Source organism: Calonectris borealis, chromosome 2, assembly GCF_964195595.1.
Source record: "Calonectris borealis chromosome 2, bCalBor7.hap1.2, whole genome shotgun sequence".
In the NCBI taxonomy this organism is placed as follows: Eukaryota; Metazoa; Chordata; class Aves; order Procellariiformes; family Procellariidae; genus Calonectris; species Calonectris borealis.
The window spans coordinates 171,226,847-171,241,966 of record NC_134313.1 but is presented as its reverse complement, the minus strand read 5'-3'; the positions used below and the strand labels follow the sequence as shown (position 1 = coordinate 171,241,966).

At 63.8% G+C, this 15,120-nt stretch overlaps 2 protein-coding genes across 3 annotated transcripts in view; both read left to right on the top strand.

Moving 5' to 3' along the window:
* The window catches only part of CDK5 (cyclin dependent kinase 5), a 228,042-nt gene that overhangs the window by 188,706 nt on the left and 24,216 nt on the right, over positions 1–15,120 (top strand). The gene's annotated exons all lie outside the window — the stretch shown is intronic.
* FASTK (Fas activated serine/threonine kinase) lies at positions 67–15,114 on the top strand. Its single transcript, XM_075144486.1, has 10 exons — positions 67–199; positions 847–1,459; positions 3,344–3,814; positions 4,400–4,548; positions 4,794–5,010; positions 5,188–5,347; positions 5,992–6,083; positions 6,496–7,129; positions 7,546–7,660; positions 14,441–15,114. Exons 2-10 carry the CDS (start codon positions 892–894, stop codon positions 14,525–14,527), a joined length of 2,493 nt encoding a protein of 830 aa, XP_075000587.1. The 5' UTR covers positions 67–199; positions 847–891; the 3' UTR covers positions 14,528–15,114.

The following is a 15,120-nucleotide window of genomic DNA, read 5'->3' as shown; positions in this document are numbered from 1 at the left end:
GGCTATTTACATATGCCGCCACGCATGCTGCCGGAGCCCGCGCTCCCGACCCCGCCCCCGGAAGTGTGGGCCGCGCGGGGGGCGGGGCCGCGGCGTCCCTCGGCCCGACGGGGGCTGTCGGGAAGATGGCGGACTCGGTGTCCGGGCGGTGCTGAGCGGCCGGGGCGGCGGCGGGTCCCAGCGCGGCCGCGAGCGCCATGTAGGGCCGGGCGGGACGAGGGGTGGGGCGCGGGCCGGGCACCGCGGGGCCTGTCTAGGCCGGAGGGGTGGGGATGGGCGACCCCGGCGATGGGGGCCTGGGTGGGCTGGGTGTCGCTGTCCCGGTGCGGCCCAGCCCGGCCCAGGGGTCCCGGTGGCGGAGGAGGAGCGCTCGGTGCGGTGCGGGGGTCCCGGTACCCGAGGAGGAACGCTCGGTGCGGCCCGGGGGTCCCGGTGCCGGGCGGTGAGGAAGATCGGGGCGGTCCTGCTACCGGCCGGGGATCTGTGCGTGCGGGGCTCCCGGGACAAGGGGGATCTGCGAGCCGGGGGCCCCGGGAGAGGGGAGGGGGCTGCGCGGGCCAGGGGCCTTCAGGGTATGCAGGCCGGGGATCCCGGCACAACGGGGCTTGTGTGGGCCAGGGCACCTCGGGCCGGGCGGCCTGTGCAGGGCGGGGGTCCCGGTACCAAGGGGATCTCTGTGGGTGGGGGGGCCTCAGAGCAGGGGGCTGTGCGGGCCAGGTACCCCTGGACTGGGGCGGATCCATGCGGGTGGGGGGTCCTAGCATGGGCTCCGCGTGTCCCTTGCTGGCTCCAGCCGTCTCAGAGGCACGAACTCGCCACCCCCCTCACCCCCTGTCTCGTCCCCAGGGTCTCCCGGTTCTCCGAAGCCTCTCGAGCCACCCTGCCCTCGCCATGCTGCGCCTGCTGCCATGGCTCCGTGCTCTGACCCGAGAGAGCGTGCGGCCTGGAGTCCTGCAGGGCCTGGCTGCTGGTGACAGGAGCGGGGCCGGGATGTATCCCGCCTGCTACTGTGCAGGCAAAGCCAAGCAGCGGGCTGTGCTGCTCCCCCTGGACCCCTACGGCCATGGGCTGCTGCACACCTTTCCCCCGGACGCCTACAGGACTCGAGGCCATGGCAAGAGGAAGAGCTGGAACTTCATCCACGAGAAGATGAGTTATGACACCTTCTTCACAATGAAGCGTCTGATAGAGCGCTCGCGCAGCGTGGGGGAAGTGCTGCGGTGGGTCACGCAGAACCCCAGCAAGGTGTCCGCCAGCCACTACCCCATCGCCCTGCACAAGCTGGGCCAGCTCTTGCAGCAGCAGCAGGGCCAGGCCACGGTGAACGGGGAGAGCCGCGGGCCTGGCCAGGTGCTGGAGCAGCCAGAGTTTCAGACGCTCTGTCAGGCCATCATCAGTGGCTGCTCCAAGTTTGATAACTTCAGCATTGTCAACTGCCTGTACGCCGCTGCCGCGCTGGGTGAGTGTCCCGGGCCGCCGGTGTCTGCCTGCATGGAGTCACTGGCAGAGGACGGGGGAGGCGGGCAGGGCGGTGGGGCACGGGCCGGTGCTTGGGTTTGTGAGGTGAAAGGAGAGCTTGCCGGTCCGGCTGCCAGGGAAGGAGGAAGGACGTACCGGAGCAGGAGCCGGTGTCTGGGTTTGTGTGTGGATTTAGGTGTGCCGGTGGCTTTGTGGCAGGTGGAGTTGTGCCCTTCGAAGGAGGAGGCTCTGCTTGGGATATGCACCAGGAAGGGAGTCAGGTGGACTGACTGCTCCGGCGGGGCTTGGCTGGCCGCAGCACCTGGCCTATCAGCCCGAAGGGCAGCCGAAGCGGTGGCCAGCGGTGCCCAGCAGGATCGGGGTCCACCGTTCCAGGCCCTGAAAATCAGCAAACGTCTGAGCATCGAAGTGTGAGATGCGAGACCTTGGCCAAACCCTGTGCAAGGGGTGTGTGCAAGCCCCTGTCATCGGGAGTTCAGTGCTCAGGAGGAAGGGTTCAGGCCGGTTTGGGTTCCTGCGCAGCAGCCTCTGGGCTGGCCGGCGGGCCGCGTCCCAGGGGCTCCCCCTTCGCTGGGCCGGGGGCCCCCGAGGGCCCTGCGGATTCTCCCGCCTGCGAGGAAGGGGATCACGTCTGGCGGTTGCCTGCGGCGGCACGTGCCTGCCCTCCCCACCCCCGCGGTTCCTGCCAGCCCTGCGCTCCTCTGTCCCACGCGCAGGTTCCTGCCCTTGTGTTTGCTTTTTTTTTTCCATCGCAGCTGCACGCTGGGCTGAGGTTTCGGCTGAGCCGCGTACGGAGACGCCCGGTCCCTGCCGCGGGTTGATGCAGTAACTCTAGATCCTGCTGAAGGGGGGAGGGAAGACATTTCTGCTCTTCCCCCCTCTGTCTCGCGGCGCCTTGTGTTTGTTGACACTGAACTCCGGGCTGCCAGGCGCCTCTCCCCTCAGCTGGGCTCCCCCCGGCCTGCTCTGGTTTTGACCCACACTTTGTTCTCCGTCAGTCGCCCTTCCCTGCTCACCATGCTTACCCGCTCATTAATAAAAATGCTAACCTGCCTTTTTAAGGCCATTTTAAGAAACAAAGCAACTGCTCAGACCAATTCTTCACTTTCCACCTTTTGACTGATTTTTGATTAATGATAAAACGCAGCAACTTACCCCATGCTGCCTTAGTTGCTTTAAAGCCCTTTTGAAAATTGAAATCTTGTCAGCTGGCTTAGGAGACCAGTGGGCTTCCAGGGCCTCATACAGTGCCTAATGCTTCATGCATCTCCTGGAAATATCTCTCCTGACACACGAAGGATGGCCTTTGCCTTTTCTCGTAACCGCACTGTGCCTGGCCCCTTGTCTTTCCCTGGTTGAATAACACGTCCAGAGCTGAAGGAAAGTATTTCCCCCAGGAGCCAAGTTTGAACGACTAAAGCTAAGCTAGAAAATGGGAGAAGGTTAGAAACGTGGAAGGATTAATTCCTGTCATACGCAGACAGGTTTTATTTTGGTAATGTGCTGATGTCTTGTTTTCCAACTAAAACTTTTTTTTAAAGGTGTATTGTTTATCTTTAAGAAGTTTGAGTCTTGAGAAATAAACCTTGCTTTTGCGGATGAGCTAAAGGACTTCCGTTTTGGTGGAGCGGGTGGGAATAATCCGACGGCTCCAAATGACTTTTTCCGTGGCGCAGATGCACTGATGTTCCGGTCAGGCTTTGCCAAACGGGTCCTCTTTCCCTTCTCATCTCTGGTTTGATCCCTGACCCAGCAAACCTGTCCTTTTCCGGCTGTAGTCTCGTGCCTGAGCTTACGAGGACAGTTGTGCCTAGCGAAGATGAGAGGTGGGGTCTGGGTGTCCCTAATCCCTTCCCTGTCGCAGGCCTGCCGGGGGAATCGCCGCTGGTGCGAGTGCTGGAGGACGAATCCCGGAGCCGCCTGGGCCGCTTCAACCAGAAGGACGTCTCCATGGTCTTCAGCAGCGTGATGAGGCTGCACCCGTCCAGCCCCCACCCCCTGGTCGAGTCTTGCCTCAGCAGCTTGGAGCGGCACCTGGAGAAGGAGCGCCATCCCCAGACCCTCTTCCTGCTCCTCTCCTACTACCGGCTGCGGGCGCAGGCGCTGCAGGGACACCCGGCCTCCGACCAGCAGCTGATCAACAACCGCAAGATCCTGCGCCTCGTCAGGCACACGCTGGGGCAAGTGAGTGCCATGCGGGAGCACGAGCTGGCCCTCTTGGACGAGATGCTGGCTCTGTGCGCCCAGGAGGCGAACAACAAGGCCCTGGAGGCCATCTTCAGCTCTCAGCTCTTCTACGAGAACCGCCAAGAGCGATTCATCCGCAGTATGGCAGGTGAGGGCAGGGTCTGCCCAGGCAGGGTCCCAGCCTTGCCCGCGGTGTGAGCCTGGGTGCGCTGGGCTCTGTCCGTGCACTTGGCAGCCTTGGAGCCTCCTTTCTTGGCCCCGGAGGACATCTGGGTTTGTGACAGCACCGGCTGGGGCCTGGTTCAGCACCAGGGCCTGCAGCAGTGAGGCTGGAGCGGGAGGTGCTCTGCGTTATGGCCGCCCTGTCACTGCCTTCCCAGCCTAGCCCTTCCAGGGGCTGTGAGCCTACCTTTCCTCCAGACTGGGAGCAGGTTGGTTTTGGTGGGGTTTCTGCAGAAGGGCCCCCATTCAGTGCACGTTCTAGCTGTGCTCCGGCTGTGCCTTCTGGGTGCACGGGAGAGAAATCTGCCCCAGCCTCTCACACGCCCCATAACTTGATGGTTTCTGGAAGCCTTGCGGGTTCAGGAGAGATGGCTCTGCTGCCCAGGTCTTGTTCTCTCCCACCTGCCTGCACTGCCTTTCCTGCCCGGGCTGTAGTGGCTTCTGGAGAACTGCAGTTCGGGCAGAGCCAGGCCCCTCTGACGGATACCCTGCGGTGGTTTGCTCTGTGCAGAGTGGCTCCCCAGGAAGGCAGAGAACCTTACCCCCTACACCATGGCCCTCATTGCCAAGTACGTGGCCCGGCACCGGCTGCGTGAGCCACGGCTGCTTGATACCATCGCAAACTTCCTCCTGAAGCGTGGGGAGCAGCTCGACAGCAAGGTGAGTGTCCGCTCCAGTCTGCAGGGGACGCTGGGGCGGGCTCTGGGGCTGCCCCGGCGCTGGGGGAAACCACGTCCCTTCTCGGCCGTCAGGCTGGGGCATCTCGCTGGGGACTGACCGGGACGCGCCCCGGTCCTAACGGGTTGTGAGAGCCTGCTTGTGCCCGGCTCTGGGCAGGCCCGGGCCTGACCTGTCCCTCGTCCCGCTGCCTGGCCCGGCCCAACTCCCTCTCCTCCTGCCTGCAGGTGATCCAGAAGCTGGTGTTTCCCTTCAGCCGCATGAATTACCGCCCATCCAACCACAGCGAGCTCTTCCCCAAGCTGGAGGCCATCCTGGAGCAGAAAGCCGGCAGCTCACCCCTGGCGACTGTCAACATCCTCATGTCCATGTTTCAGCTTAGCCACTTCCCCCAGACGGTCCTGCACCAAGTCTTCTCCCCAGCCTTCATCACCAATGTTATGAGTATGTTGGGCCTTTTCCAGGTTAAACCCAGCCGTTAAAGCTCGGGGCTGGGGTGGAGGTGGATTTTGAAAGCGTCGGGCGGAACAGGCTGCCCCTGGGAGCGCAGGACCGCCTCGCTGGCGGTCAGTCCCCGGGAGCGTGGCTGGGCGAGGCTCTCCAGCCGTCCTCTCCCCGCAGGCAGCCCCTACGCGCTGATTGTGCGCCGCTACCTCTCGCTGCTGGACGCGGCGGTGGAGCTGGAGTTCCGCGACTACAGCGGCCCGCGCCTCGACCCGCGCTACCGCGTCCTCATGTTCGAGCACGCCCTGACGGCCGACGAGGCCAACAGAAAGTACAGGTCAGCGGCGGGGGCAGGCGGCGCTGGGGAGGGGAGGCCCCCGGGGGGCGTGGGGTGCTGGGCGCCCTGCTGCCTGTCCCTGGCAGGTGAGCAGGGCGGTGTCGCTTGAGGTGCGGGGTCTGTGACCTTGTTCTGGCAGGATCCCAGCCGAGGACGGTGCCAGGGGAATGGCCCATACGTGAGCTCTGAAGCCTGTAGAGGAGCAATATAGAATCACAGAATCGTTTAGGTTGGAAAAGACCCTTAAGATCATTGAGTCCAAATGTAAACCCAGCGCTGCCCAGTCCACCACTACACCATGTCCCTAAGCACCACATCTACACGTCTTGTAAATACCCCCCGGGACAGTGACTCCACCACTTCCCCGGGCAGCCTGTTCCAGTGCCTGACACCCCTTTCGGTGAAGAAGAATATACTGTTGGTCTAGCGATATCGGGAGGAGCTTTTCTGCTGAATGAGCTGAAGCGTGTCCCCTCTTCCCCAGAACAGCGGAGCCCGACGCTAAAGGCTCTCCTTATTTCTCGCTCCCGGGGCCTCCGTGTCTGCGCAGATGTGCTCAGAGGGAGAGCGCGGGTCGGCAGCGCTCGAGGGGGCTGGCTGGGGGCCCTCCTAGTGCGTCCTCTGACTCTTCTTTTTCCCCTCAGTTACAAGGGGCTGGTGGCCGAGGCCCTGCGGCAGCTGGTGGGAGAAGAGTGCTATCGGCAGGACGAGGTGCTGCCCCCAGGATACTGCACAGGTAGCCTGGCTGGGCGCCCTGCTTTGGGGCAGGGCCGTGGCTCCGGGGAGGGGGCTGGCAGTTGGGATTTGGGGGGCTGTGGGTGCAGTAGAAGCCCTGCGGCTGCCTGGGTGCTCGGGGGAGGCCTGAGGGTGGGAGGTTATTCAGGGCAGAACTAGATTTGGCTGCTTTGTCACCACCTTCCCCTTGACACTGCCTTCCCTTGGCGCTTTGGGACGAAGCTCCCTGAGCCACCCCCGCCGCAGGAGGGCTCAGCTGGGCCAGTGCAGCGGGGGTATCCCCTCCGCGCTCCCATCTGCTGGGCTGGCTGGCACAGTGTCTCCCACCCTGGGGCACGCAGGGTCCCCGAGCCCATGTCCCATCAGTAGAGGGGTCTCGAGGCCTAGTGCTGATCCACGTTTTCTCTCCGCAGACTTCCTGCTGTGGATTAACCGCTCGGGCACCGTGCTGCCTCTCTCTCGTGTCCCTGCGGCTTCCAAGGCTCCCTCCCACACTACAACATCGCCCGCCGCCATTTCCTTGCGCTCGAGCGTCCTGGCCCTCACCTCGGACTTGCAGGACTTTGCCCCGTTTGCTCCAGAGACGCCGAGCAGCCCCCCGGGCTCCCGGGAGAACAACCTGGCCGGGCGGTTCCTGCCCACGCTTTGCCCTGCCCTGGGGGGCCCCTGCTACCAGCCCCCCTCGGACTATTACTGCGGCCTGAGCAAAGAGTCTTCCCTGGAGAGCCAGGGCAGCTCCACGTTAAGCAGCCCTTCTGAGTGCCTCTCCGCGCAGCCGGCCGGCACCCCTGACTGCTCGCCAAGGGGCACCTCCGCAGCCACCCTTTTCCAGTTCCCCATCGGCAAGATTCTGGAGGAGGAGGAGGAGGCTACCGCCGGCTGCCCTGGGCACGATCACAACTGCTTCCAGGGGGAGCAGGCCCAGGAGGAACCGGAGGAGAGGAGCCCACCCCCCAGCGAGGACGCCTGCCCTCCACCCTCTCCGTGCCGGCCCAGCCCCAAGCGAGGGCCCGGCGATGGGCCGCAGGGAGCTGAAGAGATTCAGAGGTACGGAGCGGGGCCGGTCCGTGTCCCCAGCCCTTCCGGCAGGGCAGCCGCCCCGGGCCCGCACCGGCCCTGGCTTCAGCTCCTGCCCTCCCTGGCGGTCGGCCCCCGCCCCCTCCTGCCCTGCGCTGTCAGGAGCCCAGCGGCAGCGCAGGCTCTGCTGCAGAGACCCCAGGCCCCGGGGTGCAGCACGTCCCAGCCTGGGTGCGGCTGCCCCTGCCACCAGCTGGGCGGGGGGTGCTGCCCGTCATCACCCGCTGTTCTGGGGACCGGGCACGGGTGACGCCGCTGCCGTCCTGCCTGCAGGGTCTGTGGCGGGGGGTAACGCTGCCCTCCTCCCCCGGCTCTGTCCTCTGACGGTTGGACTCGATGATCTTGGAGGTCTTTTCCACCCTTAATGGTTCTATGATTGTCTGCAGGGTGGTGCTGTCGGTCAACGACAAATGGCATTACTGCCAGAACTCCGACATACTGGTGGGCTCGCGAGCCATGAGGGACAGGCACTTGCGACTGCTGGGCTACTGTCTGGTTCAGGTAGGCGGGGGGCTGCTCCCTTCCCTTCCCCTCCTCCCCTCGCGCAGAAACGCCCGCGGCCGTGCAGCGAGATGGGCTCCAGGCTGCAGGCTGGAGAGCTGGCGTCCCCACTGTAAACGCTGCCGGTGGGGGCCGTCCTTCCACGCTTGCTGCTTGTGAGAGGAAGCAGTGACTCATCCTCACGGCTCCTTTTTGCCCTCCTCCACCCCACCCCAAGACTTTTTCCACGCGGCTGGCGGGCGATACCAGCCCCGGTGCAAAGCACGGTCAAGGGGACGGCTCCTCCTGTCTGCTGGTCCTGCAGGAATCCCATCCTACAGGTCTGCTGGGGCCGAGACCCGACCCGCGCGCTGGGCAGGGAGGGGAGAAGGGGAAGCTGCTCAGCCTGGGCCCGGCAGCCACGTTGGCAGCGGCGGTGTTGGCTGCGGGGCCTCGGGGTGGAAATCAAGGGGGGGCATAGCTCAGCCTGATACGCTTTGCTGTAGTCCTGGCTGTCGGTTCTGCAGTGTGCCTCTTGCCGCTGTGGGTGGGGGCGAGGCGAGGCGAAGCTCCCTTCCGTGCCTGTCTCGGAGCCCTGGCCTCTTTGGTTGCAGCCTCTGGCTGGTCTGTGGTGAGAGCTGCGAACTGAGAAGCCCTCGAGGCTTCACCGCCACCTTCACAATTGTCTTCAGATTTCTTTGGAAACTTCAGAGGTTGTTTTAAGGTGTGCAGCTTCTGCGAGACTATTTGTGGGGTGATTTTTAGCTTGAGGATAGGTCCTTCTGAGGAAAACAACTCAGAAATGTAGGCCTCTTATCCCTGTTTACTTCTTCACTTCACGTCACCTGAATTACAGTCAAAGATCTGCCAAGCAGTCCCATAACCATTTCTTAAAGCTTCTTACCTCCCCTGCTGCTGATGGTGCAGCGTGCCAACACGAAGCTCCTCCTAATTTCATAATTTGCAACGTACATCGTTCAGAAGCCCTTTGTTTATGCATAGCTCTGGCAGTCCTGTGACTCGAGCTGTGGTATTTCCTTGGAGATCCCAAACTGCAGAGCGGTGGAGCAGGACCAGCTCTCCTGTGCAGCTCTGGGTCTCCCTTGTGCTGCTGTTGGGGACGGGCTGCCCACGGCCAGCCGTGTCCCCAGAGAGCAGTGGGACCGAGCAGCTTTGTGGCAGGGAGGAGGGCTGCCAGTGCCCGTGCCGGGCTCGAGGCCGGTGCCACAGGCTCTCGCCGCCTCTCTGGGCTCTGGGGTGCCCTCGGCTGAGGAGGTGCTTGGCCCAGCTGCCTCTGCTCCCAGCTTTGTGCCACCGCGTCCCAGAGCTGCCCTCGCCTGCCTGCCCTGTGCCCAGTGCACCCGCAGCAGCCAGGGACGGTGCTCACCCTGCCCTTGGCCCAGCTGGGGGTCCGTGCCCTGTCTCGAGCCATCTCTGGTAACTGGTACCGCTGGGGTCTGCGCCCCTGGTGCGGGTCAGGGCTGCTGCGGGAGGCTGAGGCTGCGGAGCGGCAGCCCACGGGGGTCTCTGGGGGGCAAGGTGGAATGGGCAGGGGTGCGGGCAAGCTCTTGCTCCCAGCGTGCACAGGGTCAGGTGCTCTGTCCGGCAGCGCGCGGTTAGGTGTCAGGACCCGCGTGACTGAGGCGGCAGGCGCTCTTCCCCTCTGTTCAGCTTGCCCGATGTGCAGCTGCCAGAGCGGTTAGCTCCTCTGGGTGGTGAGAGCAGGCGCGCTGGTCCCGTCCCCATATCCCTCTCCAGCAGCAGACAGGGGCAGATCGTTAGAGAATGAGTCGGAAGTGGATCATGGGTAGTCTAAGGACTCCTGCACCCGAGCGTGTGTCTGGACAGCTGTGTTTAATCGCCCCGATGGACCTCTTCTCCGTCAGCGTTTTATTCCTCTTTGAGCCTGTTCTTTCTCCCACACCTGCAGTGTCCGGTGCCAACAAGCTCCAGGCAGTACTACCTGCAACAAGCTCTGTTTGTTTTAAATCTGCTGTCTGGGCAGCCGACGTGGTGCTGGTACCGTGAGGGAGTGAAGAGCGGCTCTGCGGCTACCTTCCTCTATGCTTGTGGTTCCAGAGGTCGTTTCCCTTTGGCCGCCCCTGTGAGATGAAGAACCCCAGGCAGTTTAGCTTCTTCCTGAGTTGAAGCTGCTTCACAGCTCGGTGGTTGTTCTTGCTCTTCTCGTTTGAGGTTTATTTCCTCCTCTTCTGACACCTTTACAGAACTGCAGAGTGGTTGCGGTTGGCAGGGGCCTCTGGGGATCGTCCAGTCCGTCCCCAGCTCACCCAGAGCAGGTTGCTCGGTAGAGCATGTCCAGTCGAGTTTCGAGTGTCTCGGAGATAGGTTGCTTCCTGGTTGCCTGTTCCAGGCTCAAGGCTGCTGCTGTTTTACCCTCACAGCAAAAGAGGTTTTTTCTTATGTTTGGGGGGAGGGAGGTGTAGCTTTTTCTTAATTTTAAATGGGATTTCCAGTATTTTAGGTTTGTGCCCATTGCCTTGCTCTCTCTCACTGGGCACTGCTAAGGCTCCGGCTCTGTCTTCTTTACAACCTCCCGCCTTCTCCAGCTCTGTCAACCTCTTCTCACGTATCACTGCTTTAGTCCCGTAATCATCCTTGTGGCCCTGCGCTGGACCTGCTCCAGTATGCCCATGTCTTGTTCTGGGGAGCCCAGCACTGTGTCTCACCAGCGCTGAGTAGCAGAGAAGGATCCGCTCCCTCGACCCGCTCGCGGTGCTCTCCCCAGTGCAGCCCGGGGAGCTGTTGGACGCCCTTGCTGCAAGGGGCACTGCTGGCCCGTGTTCAACCTGTCCGACAGGACCCTTGGTCCCTTTCCTGCAAAGCCACCTCCCGGCCGGTTGGCCCCAGCCTGTCCTGGTGCGTGGGGTTATTCCTCCCGAGGCTCAGGACTTGGCCCCTGCGCGGGGGCCGTTTCTCCAGCCTGTTTAGGGCCTTCTGAACGGCACACAACTGTCTGGCGCGTCAGCCACTCCTCCCCGTTTTGTATTGTCTGCAGCCTCGCTGGGGGCGCGCTCGGTCCCATCGTCCAGGTCACTAATGAGGGTGCTGAGCGGTATTGGCCCAGTATGACTGCTGGGGTATGCCGCTAGAGGCTTGGTCCAGCTGGGCATCCTGCCGCTGTTCGCAGCTCTTCGAGCCTGGCAGTTCAGCCCTCCTTATATTTAATTTAAGGCCTCCTCTTGCTGGCTGCTGCGTTGCCCTGTGTCTGCGCGATCGGCGCTGGGCTGCCCGTGGCGTCTGGCACGGTGCTAAGCTGCCTGGGTACGTCTGCGTGCCTGTGCCAGGGCCTCGCTCTCCTCGGATGCCGTTGGTCTGGCAGCCGCGGCAGGTGTGGATTTGTCAGTGCCTCTGAACAGGGCTTCCTTCCAAGAGGGCCTGCTCCTCCCGTGGGACAGGGGCTGCCCGGGGTGACTGCGAAGGATGTCGCCAGGTCTCGTACCTGGACCTCCCTTGCCTCCATCCTCTGGCTGGACCCGCGTGTTGCTTCCACCCTTCTGGCAGGCGGTGGCAGTGCTATTGCAGGGTCACCTGCCTCAGATCCTCTGCTCTGCCCACAGATGCTCTGGGTCTCAGCCCTTTCCAAGGTAGATTTTTTTTCCCTGGTGGTCCTGGCCTTTTATTGACAGCCAGCTCTTTTCCCTCGGAAGTTTCTGGGTAAGCACACGCTCCTTCCTTCCCAGGATCCTGCCCTGAATAATGGCCAGATGCGATGTTCCCACAGCCCCGTCCTGCTCTGGCACTGCTTGCTTCCAGCCTGTTTGGCTGAAGGAGCTTTCGGTGCTGTTTATCCTTCCGTAGTGTCGGAAGGGCGAGCCCGCTGGGGAGGCAGACCCTGCAGAGCTGGGTAGTGAGGAGGGGAGTGTGAAGCATTGGAAGGAGGTGGCTCCGTACCAGAACTGCCAGAAACCTTTGATTCAGACCCACTGCAGCCAGAGGACTTGGTTCCTTCTCTCCAGGCAAAGTTAGGAGCCGCCTTTGCCCCTGGCCTGCGTGGGAGAACAGCACCTCTCTGCAGCCTGTTCGCTGTCCTGGGGCAGCTTGTCTGTGTTCCCCATCCCACTTGCTCATCCATGACGGTCACAAACAGGTCCTGGACCCCCTATAGCACCCATGGCAGGATCTAGCGGTTCCACGGAGTCCCTTCAGGGAGCGTTTCTGCCCCTTCTGCTTTGTGTTCTTCCATGTTCTCTGCAGCTTGGGAAACTGGTGGGACTTGTGGGAACTGACCTGAAGGATGAAAATCCCCACAGCTGGCCCTCCTGGGCCAAACGTTCTGGTCTTGGTCTTTGCCCCTCTGCCAAGTTTTCCCACCCTATCCCTTCACAGTGCCTACTATTAGCCCTGTTTCTCAACGAGCCGGTGAGAAAAAGCTTCCTCCTTTGCAGGCAAACTCCTCTGTGTCATGATCCGCAGCTCCTGCGGGATGGCAGTGGCCTCTCCAAGCAGCCTTGGATGCTCCTGGTACAGCAGACCACCCCCGTGCCATGCACGGAGCGCTTCCTGGCCGACAGCTCTCCTGCAGACCTGGCTCGTGCGGGCTGCCCCAGCGGCCGGGCTCCGGCCCTGCTCTGAGGAGGTGTCCTCACAAACGCGGCCCCTCCAGGGCTCGGGTCTCCTGGGATCGGTGATCGGTGGAGGGCCAGATAGCGGCACAGAGCCGAGCGGTGGGTCACTTCCCCACAGAGAGGGGCTTCCCCCCCCGCCGTGTCCCAGGCACCGTCTCTCGGGGCAGGCTGAGGTGCACCAGGTTGCTAGAGCTGCCTCTCTTCAGGTGCAGAGCTCGTCTGCTCAGCCCCGAGGGCTGGGAAGAGCAGGTGAGGTTCTCGGCCAAGAACTCCCCTGCGTAGCCCCAGCTCCAGCCCCGTGTCGCTGCCTCTCAGCAGGATCTCCAGGGCCGAAGGAGAGCTTTTCTTGCACGTCCTTATTCCCAGGAGGGACGGGGCAGGGCTCCTCTAGTGCCCGAGTAGCAGAACGCACCAAGGGCTGGGCTGCGCTCGGGGTGAACGCACGGGTCCTCTTGCTGCAGTGTCATGTCTTTAGCCCTCTCCTGTGCTGCCGGACAGGGCTGCGGCATGGGCCATGGTCCTGCTCCACCAGCACTGGGGGTGCCTTCTGGGATGCTGGACGAGCAGAGCTTCCAGCCACCCCAACAAGTTTTGGCCCCCAGTCCCTGATATCGATGTGGGGGGACACTGGTGGTAGCTGGAGTCTCCTCCCCTTGTCCCTGCGGATCCCTTCCCGCACGGCTGCTGCAGTGCAGCTTTGCTCGATGCCCCGGCCTAGCGCAGGGACGGATGCGCAGCCACGCGCGCAGGCTGGGGCTGCCTCTGCAAGGTGACAAGCCCTGGGGCGGCAGGGCCTTGAACTGCGAACGGGTGTTATAGAGACCCGGTGCTTTCAGAAAAGTGCCTGCCAGGTTGTCCCCAGACTGGTACCGAGGGGAGGGACAGGGCCCGGCCCATCTCTGCTCCCACCCCTGTGGGTGTCTCTGCCTCGCGGTCGGGGTGGCCCAGGGCTCGTGGCCGTTCGGGCGCGTGTTTAGCTCCAGGTTGTATTTGCTGTTCAGGGGCAGAGAGCACTCCTGGCGCCAGTGACATCCAGTTCAGCTTTCCTGGTGGGGTCTCCAGTCCCCCTCAGCACCCCGTACCAGTTCCCTGGGCAAAGGGAGCGCTGTTTCTGCTTTTGTTGGTCCCGGTGCCTCCTTTCCGTAGCGGGCTGTGGTTAAAATGACGTGTTGGGGGAGAAACTGTTTTCTGGGCTCAGCTCACGCCCGCGGCCCTTTCTTCTGGTGGGAGGCTGATGGGTGCTGTAGCTCTTCCACGCGCTGCCCGCTCCCAGGAGCGGTTTCATCCCATCCCACCCGCTGGAGAGAGCCTGCAGCAGCTGAGCAGGAGCGCAGGGTCGCGGTGTCCCCTGCGCTTCCCGGGCAGGGCTGATGTCCCTCTCCAGCCCGCTGAGCAAAGGCCCCGTGGCCCTGCCCTGCCGCTCCCACCCCTCACTGCTGCACCGTGGTCTCCGGTGCTGGTTCTTGTTCGAGGGAGGCCGAGGGCGCAGCCGGACCGCTGCGGGGCTGTGCGGCAGGCACCCGCTCCGTCCTTTGCTGCGGCAGCGGGCCGCTGCTCTCCCTCACGTGGAAAACCCCATTCCCCTCATCTCCCCTCGCGGACAGGCACCGGACGAGCCCCAGGCTCCCCCACCCCGCACAGTGGGGGGGTGGCTGGATTTTGCTCTTCGTCCCTCCCGGGTGGTTGGCGCCTGGGGTTCGAGGTTGGGGAGAGGCTTGCGAGCCCCGTGTCCCTGCAGCGCCGCGCGTCCTCCCCGTGCGTGCTGGGCCCCGGCCCGGCCGCGGTGGGGATCGGGGATGGGGCTGCCTGCGGGTGCTCTCCGCTGTCGGCAGCGGGCAGCTGGCTTCACGGGGCAGCCAGGTTCAGAGGTGAAGCGCTGGGAGGGCAGAGCCAGCGTGGGCAGGCACTCGGGGACTCGACCCCCCCGGGAGGCAGCCCCCTCGCTGCGCCTTGCCTGGGGCTGAGCTGGAGCGGGACGAGCTTCCTCTGCCCGGGGGTCGGTGGGACGCCGCCGAGCTGGGGCTCGTCTGCTCCTCCTCTGCCCTCCCTCCCCTCGGAAGGAACAGCACTGTCCTCCCTCCCCCTGGGAAGGGTCCCGAGTCCCGGTTCTTCCCCCCGCCGCCACGGATGACTGTCCCGGGCAGCCTTGGGCTGGGTGCTGGTGGTGCTGGTGGTGCTGGAGCTGCTCTAACCGTTTCTCTCCATCCCCTTTCAGCTGCCCTACACGGAGCTGGAGAAGGTGAGTGGCATCGAGGAGGCCAAGCACTACCTGCGGCAGAAGCTGAGGGAGCTGCGCTTCTGAGGGACGGACGCCCCGAGTCCCAGGCCCGGGACGGGGAGGGGGCAGAGCGGGGTGGGCGCAGGCGGGTGCTGCCAGCCCCTTTCCCCTGGGGATGGGAGATGGAGCTGCCCCCTGTCCCGGGGGGTGCAGGGCCGGGCCGTGGGCACCTGCGACGTGGGGCTGGGGTAGTGTGAGATATTTATTGCCGTTAGCGGGGGGAAGGGGTGTGACTTGACTGGTGCGTAGGGGAGTGTTTGGGTCTATGCTGCTGGGGGGGGAAGGTCCCTCGCTGCCCCCCCTGCCCTGGCCCCATCGCCCCCACCCCTGTCTGCAAGGGTCGCTGCAGGGGGGCCAGACCTGGCTTCCCAGCGGCACTGAGGGGGGGTGTCCCTGTGCCCCCAACACCGCTGCTGGGAGGGAGGGCTGTGCCTGGCCCCCACCTGCAGGGTCCTGCAGCGTCTGGGGGGGCTGCGGCAGACCCCGCGCAGGGCAGGGAGCGGGTCGGGCAGGGCCACGGCTGTTTGCACAGGGGGCTGCTCCCCGAGCCGGGAGGAGGGGGGTGCTTGGGAAGTGGGGGTTAACTTTACAATAAAACTGGTGAAAAGTGTGCAAAG